At 34.3% G+C, this 27,871-nt stretch overlaps 1 protein-coding gene across 1 annotated transcript in view; it reads right to left on the reverse strand.

Moving 5' to 3' along the window:
• GABBR2 (gamma-aminobutyric acid type B receptor subunit 2) overlaps positions 1-27,871 on the reverse strand; it is an 802,190-nt gene that overhangs the window by 282,436 nt on the left and 491,883 nt on the right. The window contains 2 exon segments of the mRNA XM_074281401.1: positions 5,344-5,409; positions 17,398-17,499. Coding sequence (XP_074137502.1) covers positions 5,344-5,409; positions 17,398-17,499 — 168 coding nt within the window.

A 27,871-nucleotide genomic window follows, 5' to 3' on the forward strand; every position in this document is an offset into this window, starting at 1 on the left:
AGTAAAGAAAATGGGAAGTTATTCTCATTTTACTGTTGAGAAAACTGAGTCAGTCAGATTTTAAGTGACTTGTCTTGGGTTACATGGCTAATACATTTCATGAGGTCCTATTTGAACTCTAGTTTTCTTGATTCCAGAACCACTGCTATAGTCATGGCACTTAGATGTATAGGGTATGGCTATTCCCTTCAACTCTGGAAAAGAAAGAAAAATCCTGGGAGAAAATGAGAATTCCTTAGCATTATATTTGGGGAATTTAAATAGATAGGGTTTTACTTTCGTGGGAAGCAAGAGGATTTCACTACATGCTTGTGGTCTCAGAATACCACAGATACCAGAAGATACTGGTGGGGAATGGAAAGGAATAAGACATCTCTGGATTGGTAAGAAAACTGCATAAGGAGGTAGCAGCTGGGATCTATATATTAGAGCAAACGGCTGGTGCTTGAGAAACTGAGACCAAACTGAATTTGGTGATTTTAAAGAAGAAGCAATAAAACCTCAGAATTAGAAGGAACCTTAGCACTCAATGTCCAATCTTTTGTCCAATCTCCTCTGTTCCATCTCTTGCTGACTGTCTTCCAGTCTCTTGAACACTTGAATCTTTAGGCTACATGTTCCCTCAGTGGTCCAGTGATTTGCTATTATGAATACTGAATAATATAAGGTAGGTAAAACACTTTGCAAAACTCAGAGCATTATGTAACTATCAGAAATTATTACTTTGCTTGAAACAGTTTCCTTTCAATAGAATAGACAATTTATAGTAGCAAATGACTATAGTAATCTTGTGTTTCAGAAGTGTTAAGATTTAAATTTTGAGGATAAGAATTTATTATTATTTTGTAAAATTGTTGAGAAAACTGGAAAGCACTCTAGCAGAAGAAGAAAATAGATCACTATTTTATACCATTTACTAAGATGAGGTAAAATGGAGATATGACTAGATGTAAAAGGCAGATCACAAGTAAGTTAGAAAACATGCAATATATTGGATAGGTGAATAATTTATGAATAAACAAGAGATAGAAATATGAGGTGGAAATGGATAATTTCGATTACAGAGTCAAGGGTAATTGAAAGAGAAATTAGCATTTTTCACTTAAGCTATAATATAACCCTTTACTAAGCCTTTCTAGGCTTTAACCAATATTATTACACACTATATATAAAACAATATACAATGAAAACAAAAGCTAAAGAAATAGAAATACCTTTAAAATAATTTTTTTAGTAATATAATAACATACTTATCTAATCTGAGTTTTATGTTCTAGCTTGAGTTGATGGTGTCCATAAACTCACCCTGACTCTTTTATCTTAGCATTAAATCTTTCTACAATGTATACATTGGTCTTTTGGGCTTTGGATGATTCTAGTGACAAAAATACTTAGCAATAGGTTTTCTCATTTGCCAATGGCTGCCTTCTGTCACAACCTCCCAACCACAAGTGGTTTGTAAGTGCTGCAATTTAGGGAACCATTTCTGTGAGGGCCCTTTTCAAGAGCTTGATTTTGAATTTATTCTTTATACGATTTCAGTTTTCTTTTCAAAATTTTTTTTTCTAATAGAACCTAGAAAAATAGAACAAAAAAAAAGCTTGCTCAAGATTAAGGAGATACGATGTTATTTCCAATTCTGTCCCTTTTTTTTTTTTTTTTTTTTTTTTTTAAGCTCTGTCACCCTGGGTAAATTATTGATCTTCTCTGAACCAGATTTTCTTTATTTATAAAATGGGGATAGTAATACTTGCTCTGTCTCATTTTACAAAGCTATTGTAAGACTCGAATGAAATATTGAAAGTGCTCTTTAAAATGTAAAAACTGCCCAAACTTTGTGGTATTATTGATCTCTGTGCTGGCACTGTGACTTCTCTTTTTTTTTCAGCGATCAGAAAGGATGATTTTTTTTCCCTTCTGTTTTCTTCAAGAAGAAAGAAAGCTCTTTCCCTTTCAACTTTAATTCTTTACCCTTTGAAGCCAGGGTCTGTGTTCTCAAGATTTGTATTAAATCCTCCTTTAGCAACTGAGAAACATAGAGACTTATCTAAAATTTATTTGTGGAACAGCTAAGTTATAAAAATTTTAAGGATCCAGAAAGTAACATTTAAAAACCATATTTTTACAAAACTTACAAAAAGTTTTAGAATCTGGTTGTAAAGTGTTTTTATTTCTTTACTGCTTTAATTAATGAAGTTCAGTTGATTTAACAAATATAAATCAATTGTTTTTTTCTTTTAAAATTGTGGTCATAATGCTCATTCCCAGGTTAACATACTTATTTAGTTGTCAAGGGCAATTTATTAAAAGGTAACATTTAGCTCTTAAATTGCTGAAATGACACTGCAACTATTGTGGAAAAGCAAGAATTCTATGGAACATAGCATAGGGATATTTTTGTTTAAGATGAGATTGGAATCATATATATATATAATATATATATATATTAGTATTATTATTTTTTATTTATTTATTTATTTATTTTTTGCTGAGGCAAAGGGTCCACAGCTAGGAAGTGTTAAGTGTCTGAGACCAGATTTGAAGCAGATTCTCCTGACTTCAGGGCTCGTGCTCTATCCACTGTGCCACCTACCTGACCTAGAATCATAGACTTCAAAAGAGATCTGAATAGTCATCTAGTTCCGTGTCTTATTGAGAAATAGGTTCAAAATCCTTCCTAAATGACAATACATTTTTTTTAACCAGGAAAATAAATTGAATGTCATCAGCTAACTTAATAAATGCCACTTTTTCTTTAAGTCCTTAGTTAGAAGATAGCATGTGTTCATAGATTTATTGGATTGATGTCAGGGTTATTCTGACCTGTCATCCTTATTTCCTATACCCAATTCTATGGAACAGACTGATCTTAGGGCTTTGGAAACACCTGTCTCAACACTACCTCAGCACTCTGATGATCAGAAGAATTTTTGAGATGTCAGAGTTTGAGGGGATGAGATTTACTTTATGGACTTGCAATATATTACATTTTACATCGAAACAGCATAGCTTTGGGAAGAATAGGACAGAGATTGGGACCAGCTCTGTGATTTCATTAATACAGAGCAAACTCAAATAGAACCATACAAAAGGACCCCTGAGGACTACATTTTGACTTTGAAAACCACATAGAAAAATTATTTATGTTTTATTGAATTTTCATTTATTTTGTTATTTTTTTCCAATTGTATTTTAATCTGCTTTGGACCAATTGGGAATATTGTACCCTGTGGGCCTCTTGATTCCTTTGATATAGGGAATGATATAAGGATGAGGAGAAACTTACTATTGCTTTTGAAATGTGGTACTTAGGACAGAACACAAATTTCAAAATAGTGTTTGATCAATAAAGACATGGGGAGTCTTATCACTCTTCTACTTCATGTTACACTTCAAATAATGCAGCTTAATATTTCATTAGCTTTTTTGGTATTCATACCCCAGTTCCTGTTTTTGTTGTATTTGTAGTCAGTTAAAACACACTGGCTTTTTTTTTTTTTTACTGTTAAATGAATTCTTCCCATTCTGTGTATATGCAGTTAATTTTTGAGTCAAAAGAAAAAAAATTCACTTTTATCCTTGTTAAATTTATCGTATCATTTTAATTACAAAATTAAAAAAAAATAATGCTGTTATATAATATAAAAGGTATTTTTTCCAGCCTCAAGTTAAATGCACATTTAGCAAGCAAGCCTTTATCAAGCTCATCAAGTATGCTTTTGTACCTTTTTATTATTGTAGGTTTTAAAAAAGTATTAGCTATATCTTCTATTTTGTTGGGTGGTCAGTTGTATATATCTAAAGTAACATGACATATTTCTTTCCTTTTTTTCTCCACACCCAAATGTTCTCTACTGTGAATTTACCTTCAAGTTTTTGGATTTTTGTATATTCCCTTTCAAAGCATATTATTGCTCTTCCTTGTATGCTATTAGATCCATTTCCTTTGAAAATGAATACTTTTGCATGAATATTGATATATAATTTAAATCCCTAATTTCCTCCCATCCCCTCCAAATTCCATTCCCTATTATGGTGGGTTCCTTTTCATTTATAATCTTTTATTTGTTTGTTTTTCAGGGTCACACAGCTAGTAAGTGTTAAGTGTCTGGGGCCAAATTTGAACTCAGGTTCTCTTGACTTCAGGGCCAGTGCTGTATTCACTGCACCATCTAGCTGCCCCTTCACTTATAATCTTACAGTTCTCCACTCTATATCATACCTATTGTCCTTTATAGCTTCTAGTTATCTTTCCCTATTCCTTATACGTTTTCTTGCTCAGGTTAGCAATTTTCCTGCCAAAAAATTCTGTTCTATTTTTTGTGAGCCATGCTATAGCTTTGATTATGCCATGGAAGTTCTTATCTGATAAAAATTCTGAAGAAGACTGAGCTTACATACTAGCTTTAACAAGGAAAACTTGCACCATAGTGAATACTTTTCACTAGAAAGGACTCTCTTCCCTTTCATTCATAGGAAATTGTAAAAAGTCTCTTACTTAGTATGAGGTTAAGTTCAGAAGGCTTCACTCTTATTTTATGCAATAAAGTGATAACTTTATTTCTGAGTAAATTTTGTGGAATTATGATAAGATATTTTCTTTTCTTTCCCTGCTCTCCCTACAGCTATTTCCCCAACTCAGTTTTTCAATGGACTCTGGTCTTCTTTTAGTCTGTTCTGCTTTTTTCAGGCTTTTGTGAGAGTTTGATATCTATCTTTTTCTAGATTAATGTAGATATGAAGAATGAGGAGAGACCAGAAGAGAATAGCAAAAATGATTAAAGAATTAAAAAATAAATTAATGAGTCAATAAAAGTAGCTTTAATATCTATTGCATTTTTAATGATGTATAGGGTAATAGAAAGTCAAATTAAAGAAGCTTGGCTTTTTTTTTTTTTTTGAATCATGGAAAAATAAGAGGTGAGGATGGTAGTGGTCTAATGAAGACATGTAGTACTTAAAAGATTATTCTTAAAGAAGATGGTGATGAATACTTAGTTTCCATCGACTGAGGAAAATCATGATGACTCAGGCTTAGTATTAGGGGATGGGATGCAAATTCATACTAATTAAGAATCATTTAACAGTTGGGACTGATTAATCCAGATATGGGTCCCCATGATTACAATAATCTGACACTTGGTTTTATTACTTTTAGGAAATTTAACTATCTAATAAAATACTCTAAGAATGTTTCCTTTGTACTAATGCTTTTGCTTCCTGAGTAATCCAAGTTTTGTGTCAGTTTGATTGTCATACAGATCCCAGATCATGCCCTTCAGTTTACAAATCAAAGTTTTGTCAATTTCCTCAAGCATACAAATTAAATGACTATTTACTTACGCAACAGAATACTTTTGCTGCCATATTCTGATCAAACTGGCCAAGAATTATCCGAACGTCATTACTCTGTGGACAAAAGGACACATATGTGAAAGGGAGTGGGGACTGTCATCACAAACACATGAATATCAAATCTTTGTATTAAACATGTACAAAATCAGAGTCCCTGCAAACATCTTTCCCAATTGTAAAAGGTCAGGTGAACAGAGAACATCTATCTTGGCTCAGGCCCTTTTCTTGGCTGGTTTGAATGCTACTACCTATTTCATAATAATAGATCGTTTATCTCTTAGTCCTAGGTGAAACAGCCTAATTTTTTTCTTGGGCATATTTCCTGCTCCTACTTTCTGAAGAAATTCTTTCATTCCTTCCTTTTTCTTTCTTCCTCCCTTTATTTTAATGATGAATGTATAAATAGTACTGTCATCAACTTTTGGAGGTAATTAATGGCATGTAGAAAACAAAGATAAGCTAATGTATTCCTTCTCCCTTCCATATCTCTTCCTTCCCCTTTTCTCTCTTTTCTATTCCTATAGATGGATATGTCACTTTTCATTTGTTTTCTTTCTCCTTGTCATATTTCTTTCTATTTCTAATAGCTTTTGTTTCTGTACTCTTCCAATGTTTTTTGTTGTATCAGTTTCCCAATTGAAGCAGAATTAGGACAAAGTAAGTGTACTTTAAGCACCTCCTCTTCCCACACCTTTATCCTTGTTCAATTAGATGTATTCCTTTACCAGTTTCTCTCTGTCTCTGTCCTTCCCTCATCTTTCTCTCTCTATTTGTGCATATTCTACTCTCCTTTGATCACTTTGGGTTCCTTAGTTAGTTCCTAATTCCTTAACAATATCCTCATTTTACAATTATAGAACTTGAGAATCAGAATGAAGTACCTTGCCTAAGGATACACAGCTAGTTTGTATCTGAAGCCTTCTAACTTCCAATCTAATATTTTGTCTCCTATACCACCCTCCCAGCCAGCACTGGAATCCATCATTCCAAAAAATCTCTTGGAACTTCTGAATAGGAACCAAAGTTATCTCATGCATTAGGAAGAGCTAGTTTTAAAAACCCTCTTTTAAAGATATATTTTAGATTCCTTCATAGTTGGAAAGTGCTAAGTGGAAACTCATTTTACATTTCAAATAATTTAATAATATAAAAAGGAACTAAATTTTCAAAATCATCTTTGGGTAGTGCAAACTGGGGAGAAAATGACTCTAAAATGATTTTTAAAACTCTTAATGGAGAACCCAGAGAGGCGTTTCTTTGTTATCTCCATGACTGTAATGCTATAAAATATTTCAAGCCATTTCCATTTTTCATTACCATATATCATATCTTATGTAGCACTGTATCATCATGATTTCAGTAATGCCCCATTAAGTTTTTCGTTCCTTTTAGATCTTCTTTGCTGTCAATAATGATTCTTACTGAACTATTGTAAATAGCCCTATTAGCTTAGAAAACTTATAGTACTTATAGCAATTCCCAAATTGATTTGTCCATGTAATCTTTTGGTGCTCAGGATCTATTGACAAAATTCATTAATTCTACTCCAGGCACTTGGGGAGCATAGAATTGCTTTCAGATAAAAGAGGGGTAGAAACATTTTAGAGCGAAATAGAAGAAACTTCAACTTATTTTCATGCCCTTTCCCAGTGTTGCATTTTAAAAATATTTTTTTGATATATAGATTGAGCAGAACTGGCAATTTTTATAACCATAGCAAGTTGTAGGAAGTGTGTTTGGTGGCAGACACTTATGGATCTTTACATGATGCCTTCTGAGATGGCAGGGAGTTAGGTCAGGGAGAAATTAACCTGGTGGGAAGCCAGGAGAGGGTGCTTCCTGTTTGAATTACTCATTCTTGTTTATTAGGTGCTGAGTTTAGTATTTCTATCTTATGAAAGGTTGTAAATGCTCTAAATTTCAGCACAAAGCTCCGGTTGCTCAGTATGAATCATTATATTTCATATATAATTTTACCCTCTCCAAAAATATTACTCTGGTGCCTTCTGGAAGTGATATTGTATCTTTTTCAATTAATAGTATCCCTGCCCCCCCAATTACACATAAAGATAGTTTTCAACATCTACTTTTATAAGATTTTAATTTCCAATTCCCCCCTCTCCTTCTCCTTCCTAAGATGACAAATAATATGATATAGGTTATATTTGTACAATCATATTAAACATATTTTGACATTAGTCATGTTGTCAAGGAAAAAAAAAAGAATCTGAACCAAAGGGAAAAAAACGCAAGACAAAAAGGTAGAAATAATATACTCAGATTTGCATAGTTCTTTTTCTGGATGTGAATAGCATTTTCCATCATGAATCTTTTGGAACTGTCTTAGATCATTAGAGCTTATTCTATTTATCAAAGTTGAGAATGCATAACATTGTTGTTACTATGTACAGTGTTTCCTCCTGGTTCTGCTCACTTCACTCAGCAGCAATCCATGTAAGTCTTCCTAAGTTTTTCTGAAATCTGCCTGCTCATCATTTCTTATAGTACAATAGTGTTTCATTACTTTCATATACCATAACTTGTTTGGCCATTCCCCAATTGATGGGAATCCCTCAATTTCCAATTCTCTACTACCAGAATAAAGAGCTGATGTAAACATTTTTGTACATGGGTTTTTGTACATTTCACTTTCTCTCCTTTTTATGATCTCTTTGGGATACAGACCCAGTCGTGATGTAACTGGCTATTTTAATGTAGTCAAAAATCTTGCAGATCCTACCAAACTGCAAAGGCTTTCTCATCAGAATATTATGGGGACCATTTATTAAGGCATGGAGGTATTATGATTCATATTAGTAGAACGAGTATCTACAGTGATGGGGGAAAATCTTTAATTATTTAAGTACATAATTTAATCTGGATATTTTAGAAGAAAAATATTACTGGTGCTAAAATATTCTCAGGAGACACTACATAGAACACCAAGAGTCTATAGAACACATTTTGGGAAATGCTAATCTAATCTAGGTCTTTTATTTTTAGTGAGGCAGTTGGAGTTAAGTAACTTGTTCAGGCTCACATAGCTCTTAAGTGTTAAGTGTATGAGGTCAGATTTGAACCTAGGTCCTCTTAACTCCAGGCCCAATGCTCTATCCACTGCACTATCTAGCTGCCTATAATTGAGATCTTTATATTTTAACACATTATCTATAGGATGACTGATAACTAGAAACATTGAACTGAGTCAGTGAATGAGTGGGCCTTTTTGTTTTTGTTATTATTTCAGTTACCCTGACAGCTAAGTTATGTGGAAAATTTTGTTTCATTTGGTAGCAAGATAGAGCAGTAGATGGAGTGCCAGTTGTGGAAGTAGGAAAATTTCAGACATGTAGGCTGTGGGATCTTATGCAAGTCACTTGATCTCTCTGGATTTTATTTTCCTCATCTAAAATCCCTTTCAACTTTAAATCTATGATCTTCTAATTATTAGTATTCACTATTTTTTGTTGTTAGGGAATTCAATTTGATTTAATTAAATAAATTCTATGATATTCTATCATATGCCTCTAATACTAAGAAAAATAGTGAGAAGTTGGAAAAGACAGAAAAATGAAGCAAGAGTTTTGCTCTCAAGCGGTTTATAATATAGTTAAACCTCTCTCTGGGATAGGTAGTTCACAAAGTGTATACAAGGTCAGACCTAGAGTTAAGATTAAAGCTTGAATTCAAATCCAGCCTCAGTCATTTCTTTGCTGTGTGACCCTGTACAAGTCACTTAATCTTATTTGCTATTGTTTCTTCTTCTGTAAAATGGGTTGGAGAAGGAAAAGGCACATCACTCTAGTATCTTTGTCAAGAAAATGGAGCCATGAAAAGTTGGACATGACTGAACAACAACAACAATAACAATAACAAATCTCTCCTCCTGTTTCCAGTTATTAGTGCTTATCCTCTACAAAGTACTTTGCATTTACTGCCTGTATAGGTGCTCTGTTTCACTAGTAGAATGTAAGCTTCCTGAGAACAGAAATTTTCCTGTGTTCCTATCACATATCTTTATATGCTGTAGTCACACTAATATTTGTTGGACAGCTAAGTAGTATAGCGATAGAGCACTGGCCTTGGAGTCAGGAGGACCTGAGTTCCCAACAGTATTTGTTGAGTTGAGTTGACTGTTGCTTAAAGAATAAGAGGTTCTTTTACATAGGCTGTCCCTCTTAACTGCTCTGGTAGCTCTCCCCTTGAAAGACTTAGCCAGGTATTGTTTCAAGTATTTTATAAATATTATTTCACTTGATCATCACAATCCTGGGAGGTAGGTAGCATTATTATGCCCATTTTATAACTGAGGAATTTGAAAAGTTAAGAGAGAGGTTACATGGTTTGCCATTTTATTCTTCAGCTTTTTTTTTTTTTTTTTTTACAGTGTTAAATGATTTGCCCAGAGTCATACAGATAGTAAGTATATGAGGCCAATTTTGACTCTTCTTTCTGATTCCAGGCTCAATGTTCCATCCAATCAGGCACTTCAAGTGCCTTTAATGGATGTATACATATATGTGTGTGTGTGTGTTTTACCTATAGGTTTGCACACACATGTCTATACAGAACACACATTTGCATACCAACTGATGCATCTACAAACTGAAATTTCAAAATAGTAAAGACAAAAGCTTGGTTAAAGCTTCTAAGTTGCTTCAGTTTTGACTTTCTTGATGAGTTGTCATCCCAAGCATGTGTCTCTCCTTTCATGTGACTCTTGAGAAAATTAAATGAAAAATAAAAAACCCAACCCAATGAGGATTAAGAAATAATGGATCTGATAATTCATGGGTAATCCCACAGTCTCGCAAGGGATTCAAGTTCTATTTACATTTCTAAATAACAAGTACACAGGCCACATGTGACATTCAAAATGTGCAGGTGAGAATTCAGAATAATGGCCACATGGATAGAGAATAAAAGTAGGAGATCTTGCAAATTTTGAAGGCAAATGCCTTACAATGTCACCCCAAATGCCTACTATGACTAAAATAAGAACATAACAGCTGGAAAGCAGCATGACATAGTGGAGCAAAGATTGGATTGAGGAGTCATTTTCTAGCTTTATCCTGTCATCTGGCTACCAAATAATTTCTAAAGCAGTCAGCCAATCAGGTAGTCAAGTCAGTTGATCAGTCTTGTAATCAATTAGGTAGGCAGATAGTTAGTCATGTTGTGAGTTAGTCAGTTAAGTAGTCAGTCAGTCAGACAATCAGGTAGATAGTTACTAGTCAGGCAGTCAGATAGGCAGTCAGTTAGTGAATCATGTAAGTCAGTCAGGAGATTCTTTGCCTCCATTGCTACTTAGCCTTAATCACTGACTGGGTGTGGCCTTAAACCTTAAACCTTAGTTTAAAACAAGGTTTCTCATTTCATCTAGAGCCATCTCCAGTCTTCTTGATCTTCTGGTCCCAGGTGGCTCTGGAGAGGAAAGTGAGACAGGTGACTTTGCACAATCTGTCCTCATGCAAGTCCAATTCACTTGCATATTATGGCATCACCTCCCTGATGTCATGGTCCTCTCCAAAAATGAAAGACAAGCAACAACAACAAGTAAATCAGTTAGGCAGGCAATCAGTCAGTCAGACAGACAGACTGTCAGTCAGGTAGTCATTTAGTCAGGCAGTCAGTCATGTAATTAGTTGGTTAATCAGGTAGACATTCCTTTGCTCAAGGAGCCCGACTGATTGTCTCTTCCTTCTAATATAAAATATAGTCACTTTGCTGGTATTTAAAGCCCTCTCAATAAGTTTTGAATCTGTTTTTCTACAATGACTTCACAGTCCTCATCCTCAGTGGGGTGTAGTAGGTAGAGAGCTGATCTTGAAAACAGAAAATCCGGGTTCGAGCTCTGTCTCTGAGACATTCTGGCTATGGGACTCTTGGCCAGTCACATTCTCTCCATGTTCCAGGCCAGTAGTGTAAAAAGCTCAATTAGAAATGAAACCATTAATGTGTACATAAGAATCCCTGCCAGCTGCATATTAACTTAATTTAAAAATGTGATATTATCTATTTTTGCTGTACTTTTATTTATTTTATTCAGCATTTCCCAATTGCATTTTAATCTGGTTCAGCAGCATTTGGGAATGGAGTATTATGGGCTGTAAGTGGGGCCCTGGTTTGGTACCTTTGCTCTAGGGAACTTTCTAGGCCTATTAATTGGAGAAAAGGTTCTAACCTGTGCTGGTAGCAGCTGTTTCCTCATCCAGGGATTCTCAGATCTAATGAAATCACAAGTCCAATCCTTAGTGCTCTCTCTCTCTCTCTCTCTCTTGTATGCTCTACATTCCACTCATGTGGCTTATTCACTATTTCCATTTCCCATTGAGGTGGCACAATGGACAGAGTTCTGGGCCCGAGTTCAAATCTGGTTTCAGACACTTCCTAGCTATGTTATCTCTTAACCTTTATTGCAAAATGGGGAAAATGATAGCACCTACTTCCTATGGTTGTTGGGAAGATCAGATGTGATAACAGTACCAGCCACATAGCAGATACTTAATAAATGCTTGTTCCTATCCCTTCCCATTTCTATGATTTGTCCAGTCTATCCCTTATACTATAGAACACACTCTTCTTTTCCTTTCCTGATTTCTCTTTCCCATCCCCCAATTATTTCTTTATTTACTTATTGGTGCATTATTGTTGTTTCCTCCATTACTAAGTCCATTGAAGGATGCATTTTTTCAGTTTTGGATTTCCAGCACCTAGGACAGGGCCAGAAGCATAGTTTGCTCTTAATAAATGTTTATTGAATAACATTGAAGACCTGAGTTTTACTCACAATCCTCATATTTTCTTGGTATATGGCTGTGGACAAATTACTTTATTTCTTTGAACTCCCATTTCCTTATCTATATATTGCAGATGGTATAACTTAAAACTTGCAGGACTGTGATGAGGTAGGTGTTTTGTAAATCTTAAAATGCTTATGAAATGTTTATAAGAAAAGATAATCATAATCTGTCCATCCTAGCCTTCATTCTCCCTGTGACAATAGTACTCTAGATCATATTGTGGAAGGTCACATTTACCACCCTTAAATATTAGATTCCAAGATTGGAGACTTACCATAGCCCTTGTTTTCCTTGGAAACCCATTATGATCCTGCTGTCTATGAACTAGCCTTTTGAAAAAAAACAACACTGCCCTATATTTATTGTGCATCCTATCTCTCAGGGTAATGAGTTTATAATTTCTCTGTGCTTTAGTTATCGAATCAGTAAAATGGGGGTGACAGTAATACCAACTTTAAGTTCTATATTTTCAACTGCATAGTAGATATCTTCACCTATGTGTCCCATTACAACATCAAGCTTTACATGTCTGAAACTAAACCACTATTCTCCCCTTCTAATAACCTCAGAGTCACTTTTTACCCCTCTTTCAACCTCAATATCCAACTAAGACTAAGGAGTATCAAATTTACTTTGACTATTTCATTCAAGATTGCCTGAGTTCAAATCCTGTTCCATATAGTTCTGTGACTCTGGGCAAATCACATAAGCTTTTTCTGCCTCAGTTTTCACATCTATAAAATGGAAATAATGATAGTATCTGTCTCTAAGATTGTTAGGATAAAAATTACTTTTGTAAAGTACTTTGCAAATTATAAAATATCATATATATGCTAGGTATTAGAGATAGAAAGAAACTCAGAATTTATCAGATTGAGAAACTGAAACCCAGAGAATATTTATTTTAGAGTCTCCTGGGAAATTAGTGGCAGGTCTTGCTCTTCTACTAGATTGTAGATAATTCTTGAGGATGGGGTCTGAGCTTTATTTACCCTTGAATTTTCCTCAGCGCCAGGCCTAAGGTCTGGAAAAAACCTTTTCCTCCTGCTTGGAAGTGGATCCTTTAAATAGGTTCATAGGAAGCACCAGCAAACCTTGGATCTGGCTCTGAGGCATTTAAAGTTTTACAAGCCTCAGTGTGAAATGGAGGGGAGTTTAAAGGGTCTGGGCTCTATTTCACACCGAGACTCTTTAAAAATTAAATCTCCCAGATGTCTGCTCAGGCCCCAGTAGTGCAGGAAGCTCTTTAAAGAACCAATCATGGAGCAAGGCACAGCATGCAGTAGGGAGGTGGTGTTAGCATAACTGTCCCTGACTTCCTCTCTCCCTGCACCACCCCCACCATGTGCTTTGCAGAGTTGCTCTTCTCCAGGTCTAAAGGCCCTCATTCAGCAGTGCTCATTATGGAGTCTCTGAATCAATTGAATGGACACTGGGGGTAAGGATGGGTGCTGAAGAGAAGGGGAAGAAATGCATGTGTGTGTGTGTGTGTGTGTGTGTGTGTGTGATTACATTATTGCCAAGACCTACAGTTGGTTTGCATAAGGTATAACTGAGGAAGAAAAGATATAGAAAACCAATGTGAAGTGGGGAGGGAGAGAGGGAAGCCCAAAGAGAAATTGCTAATTTCTAAATAAGAGGAATAGGTGGATGGTGAGAGATGTAAAAGGACCAATCTGAGTTATTGGATCAGAAATGATTCAAATGTTGGATACAACAGTTTGCTGATCATGAAACTAAAGAAGACCCTAATAAGACCTATGTTCAAGGTTATTATGAGAATCAAATGAGATAATATTTGTAAAACACTCAGAGAACTATAGAAATGCTAGGTATTATTATTAATAATATTGGAACTACTATAAATCAATTGGGCTTGGAAACTTAGGAATCATTTTTGACATCTTTTACTTCTTCACCTCTAGCTCCACCTCCATTTTCAATCTAAGGTCCTTTTCTCTTATCTTCACATCTAATCAGTTATTGAGACCTGTTGAAATATCTCTCTTGTCTGTCCCCTGTGTTCCATTTATATCCCAGTTCAGTATCATATCATCTATGAAAGATTAATACTGCACTAAGACTTTTGGGACACCCTATATATTTAGGTACAAGTAACTTCTTAGACCGTTTCCTGAAGTCAGATTTTTTCAGGGATGTGTAGGGCTGTCAGTTAGGGCTGAATAGGAAGATTAGACACTTGAATGAAGAGGAGTTCCATATGCCCTCCATAGGACATAAGAAATAAATTTTTTGTGGCACAAAAAAAATTTATATACCTTTATGATTTTGTATAAACAACAACAAAAAGACCTTCTTTTCTTCTTTTATACTACTTCCCTTGGTGATTTCATCAACTTCCATGTATTTAATTAACTATCTCTGTGCTGATGATGCTCAGATCTAACCTCTCTCAATCCAAACTCTGATAGCCTACAATTTCCCATCTCCAACTGCCTTTCAGACATTCTGAATTGGATGTCTGATAGACATTTTAAACTCAATATGTCTAAAATGGAACTCATTATTTTTCTCCCTAAACCCATTTCCTCTCTCTCTTTCCCCCCTTCCATCCTTCTTCCCCAGTACTGTAGAGGATAACTCCATCTTCCAGGTCCCTCAGGCTCACAACCTAGAGTCATCCTGGACTTTCCAAGCTGTTGCCAAGGTCTGTTGATCTCACCTTTGCAACACTTCTGTACACTCTCTTTTCTCCTCTTGACACTGTTACCCCTCTAGAGGAAGACCTCATTATCTCATGTCTTTATTATTGCTTTAGTCTACTGGTGGATCTGTCTGCCTCAATCTGTCCTCCATTCAGTCACTAAAGTGATTTCCCCAAAGTGCAGGTATTTGTTGCTCTCTCCAAACCACCTCCATTCAATAAACTTTAGTCACCTAATTGCTTTCGGATCAAATACAAAATTCTCTTTTTGTCATTCAAAGTCCTTAGTAACCTAGCCCACTTCTACATTTCCAGTTTTCTTACACCTTACTCCCCAATATATACTCTTTTACCTAAAGAGATCAACTTCCTGGCTTGGAGAAATAAGACGCTCCATCTCTCGTCAGGACGGTCTCTCTAGCTGTCCCCACTGCCTGGGAAACATTTTTTCCTTCACTCTGCCTACTGATGTCCCTGGCTTCCTTTAAATCCCAACTGAAATCTTAACTTTTACAGAAGCCTTCTTAATTCTAGTGCCTGTTTGCTTAGAATATATTTGTTTGCATGTTATTTCCCATATTAGGTTGAGACCCTTTGAGGGAAGGGTCTATCTTTTACCTCTTTTTTTTTTTTTTTTTTTTTTGGTATTCCCCAGAACTTAGCACGGAGCCTGGAACACATTAGGTACTTAATAAATGTTTATTGATAGATAGATTAATTGATAGAATGAAATAGTCACTCAGAATAGAGAAAGTGGTGGAGAGCATAAATGTCACATAGTCAATGAAACTCCCTATTGGGTCCAGAATCAGATTAAAATGTAATTGGGAAGTGTTGAACAAAATAAAAAAATACAAATGCAATAAGGAAATAAAAAACAACAGATAATATAATTTGTTTTTTTTTTTTTTAGGTTAATATGAGACCCCCAGGATCTATTTCTATTTGATAATAGAGGTGTCACAGATATGGTACTAATACCTAAACCACGAAGGATGAAACCAGAGAAAGAAAATTATAGACCAATTTCTCTAATGAATATTGATGCAAAAATCTTAAATAAAACATTAGTAAAGAGATTACAGCAACTTATCAGTAGGATGATACACTATGACCAAGTAGGATTTATATGCAGCACTGGCTCAATAGCAAGAAAACTATTAGCATAATTGACTATATCAATAACCAAACTAACAGAAATCATATGATTATATCTCAATAGATGCAGAAAGAGCATTTGACAACATCCAACACCCTAGTGTTAAAAACACTAGAGATATAGAAATAAGTGGAGTTTTCCTTAAAATGACAAGTAGCATTTATCTAAACCATCAGCATGCATCATATGTAATGGGGATAAATTAGAAGCATTTCCAGTTAGATCAGGGGTGAGACAAGATTGCCCACCCTCACCATTACTATTCTATATTGTATTGGAAATGTTAGTTGACATCCAGCAAAAGAATTCTGGGAGATGAGTATGAACCACTATATAGAATTCCCAATCCCTTTATTTTTGTCCACCTACATTTTTGATTTCCTTCACAGGCTAATTGTACACTATTTCAAAGTCCGATTCTTTTTGTACAGCAAAATAACTGTATGAATATATATACATATATTGTATTTAATTTAAACTTTAATGTATTTAACATCTATTGGTCAACCTGCCATCTAGGGATGGGGTGGGGGGAAGGAGGGGAAAAATTGGAACAAAAGGTTTTACAATTGTCAATGCTAAAAAATTACCCATGCATATATCTTATAAATAAAAAGCTATAATTAAAAAAATGTTAGCTTTAGCAATAAGAGAAGAAAAAGAAATTGAGGGAATTAGAGTAGGTAATGAGAAAAAAAATTATCATTCTTTGCAGATGGTATATTTAGACAATCTTAGAGAATCAACTAAAAAACTATTAGAAATAATTAACAACTTCAGCAAAGTTTCCGGATACAACATAAATCCACATAAATCATTGGCAATTCTATATGTAACAGACCTAATGATGTCAGACCTGAAATTAGGAGATATGGGTTTGAATCTCAGGTTCAATATTTCCTAGTCATGGAGCATGGGGGACATGTCCCCTTTCTTTGAGACTCAGTTTCCTTATCTATAAAATAGGGATAGCCCTATTTATTCCACTGCCATGTATGAATGTTTTTTAGGAAAGTATTATATAAAGCTTAAAATGTTATGGAAATATGACATACTATTATTAGGAATCAGAAGACCTAAGAACTATTGTTTGTTAGCTATGTGATCTTGGACAAATTACTTTACTTTTCTGGTCTTGTTTCATCTATGAGATAAGGATTATAAAATTTGCCTATAGTGTCCTTATGAGTGTCAAATAGAATGATACATTTTAAAGCACTTTATGTACCACAAAACATTATTCAAATGTAAATATCAGCAGCAGCAGCATGATCTAGATAAATAAATCTATAATTTTTTCTGTGGTGGAAATAAAGAAAATATAATTTTGATCACAATCACTTCTCTGATTAGGAATATGATTCATAGAAATCATGATTATCTCTTTAGTTGGAGAATAAAACATCTTCACATACCTTAAGTTTTTTCACACTATTGCAGGGATCATTCGAGAAGCTTGCTGTGTCAGAAATTTCAATACCTTCACCATACAGGACACCAGTGAGATCATTTCTTACCTGTCAGCAAAAGAGAGAGTTGGGAAATAGAGATTGGTCACCAATGAGAGGAAAGCTGATAGAGCACACCATCTCCCTGGGAAACTATTCAAATATACAGGATGATTAATGTGTCAATTTCCATGTACAACTTGAAAAAAGTGTTTTTCTTCATTATAATTGACATAGAATAGCAAAATATATTACTCTTTTCCTTTCAAATAGTGAGTGGATCTTGTTTTGCATAATTGCTTAATTATTGTCTATGACAATTTATTTCCTTTGTAGAGAAGTAGTGACGGCATTCATTTATGTAAGTTATCAAGGATGTCCTTCACAGAGAAGAGAGTGACAACCTAGAAAATGTGTAAGCTATATAAGGAATAGAGTTTTTTAAAATCCAGAAAAATATGTCTTTATAAAGCATAGATTTTTACAAGACAAAAAACCCCAAAGTATTTACAAAGTACTGCATTTATTTATTTTTTCCTTAGATTTTAAGAAAATTTAAGAATGATTTCTTGTACAACAAATCATTAAGTATTAAGTGCTTATTATATAATAGAGTTTTGGGGACATAAATACAAAAGCAAAACAATTCCTGTCCTCTAAGAGATTATAGTCTATTGATAATGTACTACATTAAATTCCCCATGTGAGTTAACATCATATTTATGATCCATTTCATAATTCTACATCTGAAGAAACAATTTTCTGACAGGGATTTGGCCCTAAACTGGGAAGACACTTAAATCTCTACTTATAGGACTGGAGTCTATAGGAAAATCTTTTGATCTAAAAAACAGCTAAGTAGTGATTATTAGGGGATTTAATAAGTAATAAGGTATTCTATTTTTGGGACTGACAATTGTGGTAGGTCCTATCCAACAATGGTATACTATTAGCCAGCTAGCATTTATATAGTGCTTTAAAGTTTATAAAATGCTTTACAAATATTATCTCATTTTATCTTCAGAACCACCTTGGAAAGTAAGTGCTGTTATTACCTTCATTTTACAGATAGGGAAGTTGAAGCAGACTTGCCCAGGATTGCATAGATGAGGTCAGATTTGAATTTAAGACTCCCTGACTCCAAGCTGAGTACTCTATCCACTGTTCCATCTAGTTGCCTGACAGCAGCATTGGACCAGGGGTCGGAAAGTTCTGAGTTTGAATCCCATCTCAGATACTTATTTTATGAAACCCTGGGTAAGACACTTAATCTCTGCTTGCCTCGTCTCCTCATATGTAAAATAGAGATAATAGCTCCTAGTTCATAAGGTTGTTGTTGGGATTCAATGAAATCCTATCTATATAATATTTTGTAAACTTAAAGTGCCTTGTAAATTCCCAAAGTTCTTGGTTCTACTTTCTCCTAGCTATATATTTTAGACAAATGAGTGAAACTCTTGGGGCCCTGTTTATTTTCATAGACAAAGGAGGGAATGAAAGGAAGAAGGAGTGAGGGAAAGAGGAAAAGAAGGAAAGAAAGAGTCAAGGAAGGAAGAAAGGAGGGAAGAAGGAAAGGAAAGAAGTAAGGAGGAAGGGAAGAAGGGAAGAGGGAAAGAGAAAGGGAAGGAAGGAAAAAAGAAAGGAAGAGAGAAGGAAGGAGGAAAAGAAGGAAGGGGTAATAAATGAGGGAATGAAGGAGGAAAGGAAGGAGGAAGAAAGGAAAGGGAAAGAAGAAAGAAAGGACAGAGGGAAGGAAAGAGAGAGGGAAGGAAGGAAAGAGGGAAGGAAGGAAGGAGGGAAGGAAGGAGGGACAGCAGGGTATGTTTTGTTTACCTCATAGTATCCTCTGAGGATAAAATAGGATAATTTATGTAAATGCATTTTACATACCATTTTCCAATGGTAAAGAGGTTGAAGGTGGAGGGAGGAGAGGGGAGTTAAGAGAAGAATCTGCTTTGCCAGGTTTTTTAAAAGCCAGCAGAAGAGAGAAATTAGGGGAGAGAGAATGATTAAGGCTAATTAGGGGAAATCTCATGGTTATCTTTTGGAACACAGAGTATATAATCTAGTTCTGCCCAGCTGGGTTTTTTGAGTCTTCGCCTTGTTTTCTTGGGCTTTCCTTACCTTTTGTTTAGTGGCAACTTGATTTTAACTTCAACTTTAACTTTAACTTTAACTGGGTTAACTAATGCTAACCCAGTGATTAAATAAAAGATGGAGGGAAGGGATCCAGGAGAAATTGCAGGAAATCAAGAGGGATATAATTGAGGGTGAGGATAAAGAAGGGAGGATTGAAGGTCTTCTGAAAGAAGAGATTATCCAGTAGGGAGTAGGTCTAGAACTCAGCCTGCCTCATTATTTCCTTCCTGTTATCTAGAATTTAACTTTTTAAACTTCTTTTCCTTTTTTTATTATTATTTGTTATTATCATATTACTATGATTTGAAGAAAATACACCTATTTTTTTTCAAACAGTTTTATCAAAAGAATAAGGACAAAGTACTTTGTAAGTCTTAAAGCCCTATGTAAAAATAGATTTGTTTTTTCCTTCATTGGAGAAAGTAAATATTTCCCCAGTGCCTAGTATATTAATTTATTTACTTTTATTTATTTATCCATCTTTCTTTCTTCCTTCCTTCCTTCCTTCCTTCCTTCCTTCCTTCCTTCCTTCCTTCCTTCCTTCCTTCCTTCCTTCCTTCCTTCCTTCCTTCCTTCCTTCCTTCCTTCCTTCCTTCCTTCCTTTCTTTCTTTCTTTCTTTCTTTCTTTCTTTCTTTCTTTCTTTCTTTCTTTCTTTCTTTCTTTCTTTCTTTCTTTCTTTCTTTCTTTCTTTCTTTCTTTCTTTCTTTCTTTCTTTCTTTCTTTCTTTCTTTCTTTCTTTCTTTCTTTCTTTCTTTCTTTCTTCTTTCCTGAGGCAATTGGGGTTAAGTGACTTGCCCAGGGTCATACAGCTAGGAAGTGTTATGTGTCTAAGGCTACATTTGAAATAGGATCATCTTGACTTCAGGACTGATGCTCTATCTACTGTGCCACTTAGCTGCTCCCTAGTATAGTTATTAACACACAACAAGGGCTCAATATATATTTATTGAATGGATAAATGAATGTCTGGGATACAAAGAGGAGAGAGAGAGTAGGCTTTGTCTTCCTTCCTTAGACTGCCTAGTATATATACAAGCCTAACTTCCAATCTGGTCCTTTTTTTTTTCCCTCTTTGACTAAATGTATTTCTCATCCTGGAAGCTGTTTTTAGTCACTATATTACATTAGTCTAAAGTCCCCTCCCTTCTTAATCTTCTCACTGTCTTTCTCCCCTGACTCTGCCATAATTCAATTTTGTCTTCCTCTGTTAAAAACCATGAGATCCTTGAGTGCAGGTATTGTCTTCTGCTTCTATTTGTAACTGAAATGCTTAATGCAATGCCTCCCAGTAATAAACACTTACATATTTGTTGACTGAATCACTGATTCTCTCTCCTTTCTTTCTTTCTCAAAAATACAGATACCTCTTGAAACCTTCATATGCTTAAAGTCTTTCCCTAAAAGTAATACTTTTCTTTTAAATTTTTTTCCTTATATCTTTTGTTTTTATATTACTTTAATTTTTAAATTCATCTGTGTCTCCTTACTTGGCAAATATTTTTTTTTATTAAGGAACAATAAGAAAGATAAAAGAAACAGTTTATAAAAAGCTAACCAATATATTAATAAAATCTAACAGTATATCCAAGGATCTACATACATAGCCCCCCACTTTTAAGAAAAAAAAGGGAACAAAATACTTTTTTTCTTATTTCTTTTTTGGGAATGAGTTTCTCTTATGATTACTCAAGATTCAACTTTTTTTTGTTCTTCCATGTACATTGTCATAATCATTGTGTATGTTTTCCTGGTTTCTGATTACTTTATTTGTATCAGTTTATAGAAGTTTTCTGGTGCTTTTCTTTTTTATTTTGTTAAATATTTTCCAATTACATCTAAACATTTTTTTTAACACTCCAAAATTTTTTTGAGTTCCAAATTCTCCCTCTCTTGCTCTTCCTCTAGCCTTTGAGAAGGCAAACAATATATCAATTATACATGTGAGTCCCACAAAACATTTCCATATTAGCCAAAAGAAAATATGCAAAAACTCCAAGAAAAATAAAGTTTTATTTTTTAATTAAAAAAAAAATGCTTCAATCTGTACTCAATTGTCAGCCTCACTTTCTTTTCTACAGGGCAAGACATCAGGAAACTAAGTTTAGAGAATAATTTGCCTAAGGTTACAGTGCTAATAGATATCAAAGTTTCTGGTTCAGCAAAATTTAACATCACTTATTAAATTGCAAGTTTGTTGGTGGTAGTATTGCTATAATTTTTTTCATTCTCAACTCAGTACCTTTGCAAATAGTAGCTGCTTAACACATGGTGATTGAATTGAAAATGTCTTGACTCATTAGCTTGGGGATAATCACATTGCCATCTTTAAATTATGCATTATCAGACTATTTGACTCCCAGTAAGAATATCAGGCATGATTTCCCTCCTCCCCCACCTTAGTGTCTTTGTTGTAATTCTGTGGTTGCTAATCATCTGACTTCTTTGCTATTCTTTGTACCTTAAAGACAAATCACAGATAACAAATCTTGTTAGTGAAGTTTACTAGCTGGGACTTCAAGAATGAGTTTAGGGAAGATTCCTTTGAAAACCAGCAAGTACAGTTTGTGGGAAAACCAGTTCTCTCCAGTCTACCAGCTGACTACTTATCTGCTTATCTGTCTATCATTATTATCCTTTATAAAAGGAGAAACCCATATGTTCCACACACAGAAGCACACAATCATATATACACATATTTGACCTTTGTAGCCCTCAGTTCTTAACACTGTGTGTCTTGCAAACCATTTCTAATACATCTAGGTATCTCTGTGAAATACAGAATGGATCAGCTAGTACTGGATTCTTTTTCCTTTCTCTTTGTTGAGAAAGGGGTGGGGACAGAGTTGAATCCTTTTAGAGAGTGATCTTGTTGCCCTCTCCCAATCACCTTATTCTCCTGAGATCTAATCAGTCATAGTACACCATAACAATTAACTCCCCTTTTAGCCTGGGTGCTCTTAATAAGTGTTTGTTTCAATAAATGTGTAAATATACTTAGTTCCTATTAGAATAGAATGCTAAAGCTAAAGAACTCAAGAGTTTTATATTTTGAGTTCTTGTCCAGCTTAGACATTCTGTTTCTGTTGTAATTACAAAATTTAGAATTGGAAGATGAGTAACCAGAGGAGTCTGCTGGTCCATTCTTCTAGGATTATTTCCCATTATGACTCTGAAAAGAAAGTGTTATATTGTAGAACTGGATGCTGAAACTCTTCAGCAAACTTGCTTTAATTGTACCTCTCTCATACTGTGCAGGTCCTCCTGCTAGATTTTTAGGAATCTTTTTTAACCTCTAGTCCACAGTCCTTGACCCCATTGCCCCACTAGTGAGAAGAGTGCCACCAGTGGCAGACCAAAAATTCTACATAAACTGGGACCCCCAATGACTCTGTGCCTTTAACTGGGGAGTACATCCCATTATTTATCAAGGCCACCACCCAGCATGGTGCCTTTCATTGGGATGGTAGGGGCAAGAAAGGCCTTGATGACTTTATCCCTGATTACATCTACCCATAGATAGGGAGTATGCTCCCTTAAGCTGGATTTGACCATGAATATCAATAAAACATTCAAATCTATCCCAGTGTTGTTTTGTGCCATTCTTCTGAAGCTCCTAAGGGCTACAGTTATATTTTAAGAAGTAGAAAATAGTTCACTGACATGAGAGTACATTTAAGGATGAAACTGGAAAGAAAAAAGCAAGCTAGTGAAAAATGGAAAGACATCTATTAAGATTTTGATAATAAATTAGTTTTTACCATCAATACAATAGTGCCACCATATTTGTACTCTAACATCACAGTTAAAGATATGTTATTTGAGGAAATGCAACAGGCACTGAAGAAAATAAAAATGGGAAGGGCAGTTGGACTAGGTTGACTAGACAGAGAAATTTGTAGCAAAATAATATAGGAATGATTTTTTAATGGTATCTGAAAGAGAAATCGCCAAAAGTATGGAAAAACTCTTAGACTTTATTATTAGTTCCCTCAAATTCTAAAAGAAATCTATAACTATAGACACATTTGTTTATTTTCCAATCTACAATTCATAAATATTTTTCAAGAACAAGTTATATATGTTCTAAGGGCACACATAAGAACACTATGAGAAGGGAAAAGACTTTTGCAAGTGATATGCTTTTCATTCATGTGTAGGGAGCACAGGAACACACTATGTTTAATTTTAGTTGATGATAAAAAAGCATTTAATTCAGTAGAATGAAATGTTGCTTCCATTAGATTGTTGCCCATACCTATATCAATAACTCAAAATATTTACCAGAAGATCTAATAAAGAAAATTGTGTTTGAAGACCTTTCCATGATTAATATCAATTAAAGCATAAAACAAAGATGTATATATGCAAAGGTGTCATGGAGGATGTTTAGTACAGAGTTCAAATGGAAGAGAGAATCTCTACAGGTGGTGAGGTCTGCCAGATGTTCCCGTTTGTGGATGACATTTTGCTGATAATATTAAGCCTCAGAACACTGCTGAGTCTCTTAAATGAGATTCATTATAACTCAAGAGAAAAGTTTTAGTAGAGAGATTGAGATGGAAGCTATAATATATGCTATTAAAGGAGAAATGAATGCTGAGTAAATGAAGATGGCAAATGGATGTCATTTTTTTTGGATTTTTTTTTTTTTTTTTTGAGTTTTGCAGTGGAAAGAAAAGAAATAGGGGGATAGCTAAAGAAAGAATCAAGGACATTTCCAAAGGTGGGGGTAGAGGAGAAGAGGAGATAAAGTGAGCTTAAAGAAAGAGAGAAAGAACTTGCATTGTAAAAATAAGGAATAGATGTGAAAACAAGGATTTTATCTTATTATTTGACCTGGAGATAGGAATCAGCTTCAGGAATTAAAATCTCACAAAATGGAAATTTTCCTCTGCTGACTGGGGGAAAGGATAAAAACATTGAAGTGAAGAGGGTAGATCAGGAATCTCCTGCCAGATGGCCTCTATCTTCTCAGTAAAGTAGGAGGCAAAGCCATCTGTCTCTTTATTGAAAGTGATATACTTCATTCTACTAACATTTCTCTGGGTATTTTCTAGAAGGAGGAGTCTAGGTTTATTGAGCTTCAAATTCAAAAATCCTGATTTCAAAGGGAAAGATCCACCATATACATATATCTGCCTAATATACATGCATTCTTAATATAATTTTTCAGGGCATGTTTGGAAGTGTAATTATGTGTATAAGGAGGATTACATGGATGTAGGCATTTTGGTGAATGTATATGCAGAAATTGAAGTGAAAATCTGTGTTTCAAAATAAGAAAGTAAATACTTTTTCTAGGACATAGAACATACTATAGTAGAAAAAACATTAGATTTGGCATCAGATGACTTGAGTTTGACTCATATCTCTGTAATCTACTACTCGATTTTGAGCAAATGACTTTACCTCAGTTTCTTCATGTGTAAAATGTGAGAATTGGACTAGATGGCCTCTAAATTTCCTTCCAACTTGAAATCTATGAAATCCAACCTGAAATTCTAATAGGATACAATCATTTACTGAAACAATTTGGGATAGAGAAGAGGAAAGGATTTCTACATAGAGTAAGATTTTGGGTCCAAAATGGCAGAAAGCATTTTCATTGTTTTAAATAAATTCAATGAAAATATATGAGTGTTGATGTTTGTCCATACATATATCTCTATTTTCTATATACAAATATATGCATTCATATATGTGAGAGGAAAAGCACAAGAGAAAAATAGCATCTTTCACAGCTATGGTTAACAGGAGAATTCTTTTTTAATTAAAAAAAAGATGTAGAATTCCATTGGTCTTGAGAACCTCCAGAGAGAAATTTCCTTTTATCAATGCATATTGGCAATTGTGCTACAATCTAATTAAATTTTTTTTTTCTAAAACTTTTTTTTTTTTAAATTTTGAGCTCCAAATTCTTTGCCTCCTTTCTCTCCTCACTCCTTTATGGAAAGAACAAACATTTTGATATAAGTTATACATATTTTCATGTTAATCATGTTGTGAAGGAAAATACAAAGCAAAACAACAACAACAACAACAACAACAAACAAAGTTTTTTAAATTGTCTCAGTCTGCATTCAGACTTTATTAGTTCTCTCCATCTTGGATCCTTTGGAATTGTTTTGAATCATTGTATTGCTGAGAATTGCTAAGTCATTCACAGCCAATAATTGTATAATTTAGTTCTTAATCTGTGTGATGTTATTTTGGTTCTGCTCATCTCATTTTGCAACAGTTCATGTTTTTTCCAGGTTTTTCTGAGAACATCCTGCTCATCATTTCTTATAGCACAACAGTATTTCATGATAATCACATACCAGAATTTGTTCAGTCATTTCCCAAGTGATGGACATCCCTCAATTTCTAATTCTTTGCTGCCTCTAAAAGAGCTGCTATAAATACTTATGTGTATGTGTCTTTTTTCTTTTTTGTTTTCTATCTCTTTGGCATATAGTGGTATTAAGAGGAGAATTCTTAATCAAATAAGTAATTGAGAATATGATGAAAGATAAAAGATAATTTTGATTACATGAAATTGAAAAACTTTTTCATGAGTAAAAAAATCATGTAATGCTAAGAAGGGAAACAAAAGAAAAAAATCTTTGAATTAAATATTATTTATAAGACTTTGATATCCATAATATATAGGGAAGGGACATAAATATGTGACCCAAGCCCATTTCCTATTGGTTAGGTGGTTAATAATAGGAAGAAAGTTCTTAAGAGAATTTTAAACTATTAAGAAGCAGCATCAAATCACTAATAATAAAAGACATACATATCAATATAACTCTGAGGCTTTACCTTATATCCAGCAAATTGTCAAGGATGATGGTGGATCTGTGAATTGGTCCAACCTTTCTGAAAGGAGATTTTGAATTTTACTAAAAAACTGACTAAAATGTCCATTCTTAGGCACATAGGAACAAAGGGCATATATTATATCTATGTTTAAATATTGATAGCAACATTTTTTTTTAGTGGTACAAAAGGGAAACAAAGTAGGATCCTATTGTTTGGGAACTGGATAAATGAATTGTGGTATATGAATGTAATTAATGAAATATTACTAAACAATAAGAAATAGTAAATATGAAAAATCCATTATGTAAATGAGGTAGACTAAAGCAATAGCAATGAGGAAAATAATATATACCATGACTAAAGCAATGTAAAAGCTGTATATCAGACATAGCTGATGTGTTGGTTGGATTTACTGAACTGCCATTTTTCTGTTTCTTTTAAATCTATTATAAGGGATAACTCTCTGGGTAGAAAAGGAGAGAAGAATATATTAAGAAATAAATAGAATGTTAAAAAATTATCAATTAGAAAGAAGTACACAAGAGGTAGTATGACACAATGGAAAATTTATTAAACTTGAGAATCAGGAGACCTTGGGCAGCATTTGACTCTACATTATTCTTATGATACTTCAGTTAATACATATAAGAGTTCAGCTGAATAAATTCAGTATATAAGCAAAAATAATTTCAAAGTGACTAACAGGAGTTCATGCTTTCTGCTCCCTCTCTCACCCATTTTGTATGATTCTATTTTCCATTTTTGCTGTCATCTCCTTTCTGAGCTTCTATTTCTTTCTCTCTCTATTCCGTCTCCCCCTTCAGGGTGTGTGTGTGTGTGTGTGTGTGTGTGTGTGTGTGTGTGTGTGTGTGTGTGTGTGTGTGTTTATGTGTGTATGTGTGATGGATCACCTTTTTGATGGTTTGGTAATGCCTAGGGCCCTTTCTCAGAATAATGTATTTTAATGCATAAAATAAAATACATCAGATGACAAAGGAAAGCAATTCTATTGAAATACAGTTACTAAAATATTTTTTAAAAGTTCATAAACCTCTAGATTAAGATCTCCCCTTATAAAGGAGTCCCTTGAAACTTTCAAGATTATGTTGTTTCCAGGATGAATTTCATTAAAGTGTGCTTGGTCTGGTCCTACCAGTCTTTAATTTCATCTACTTGATGGTCATTTCAAATTCCTCAGGGATTGAGGTAATAAGATCCAAATGTATATCACCATTATCATAATAATGAAAATGACGATAATAGAAAACATTCATAAAGTTATAGTTCTGATAACAAGAGTCCTTTCTTGTTAATAATAACTAGCATTTATATAACAGTAAATGGTTTGCAGAACACTTAACATAAATTATTTGTTTCTCACTACAATCCTGGGAAGAAGGTATTTTATAGATGAGCAAATTTAGGCAGAAAAAGAAACTTGCACAGTCACAAGTTAAGTATCTGAGATAGAATTCAAACTGAACAATCTTCCTG

Source organism: Sminthopsis crassicaudata, chromosome 1, assembly GCF_048593235.1.
Source record: "Sminthopsis crassicaudata isolate SCR6 chromosome 1, ASM4859323v1, whole genome shotgun sequence".
Classification (NCBI taxonomy): domain Eukaryota; kingdom Metazoa; phylum Chordata; class Mammalia; order Dasyuromorphia; family Dasyuridae; genus Sminthopsis; species Sminthopsis crassicaudata.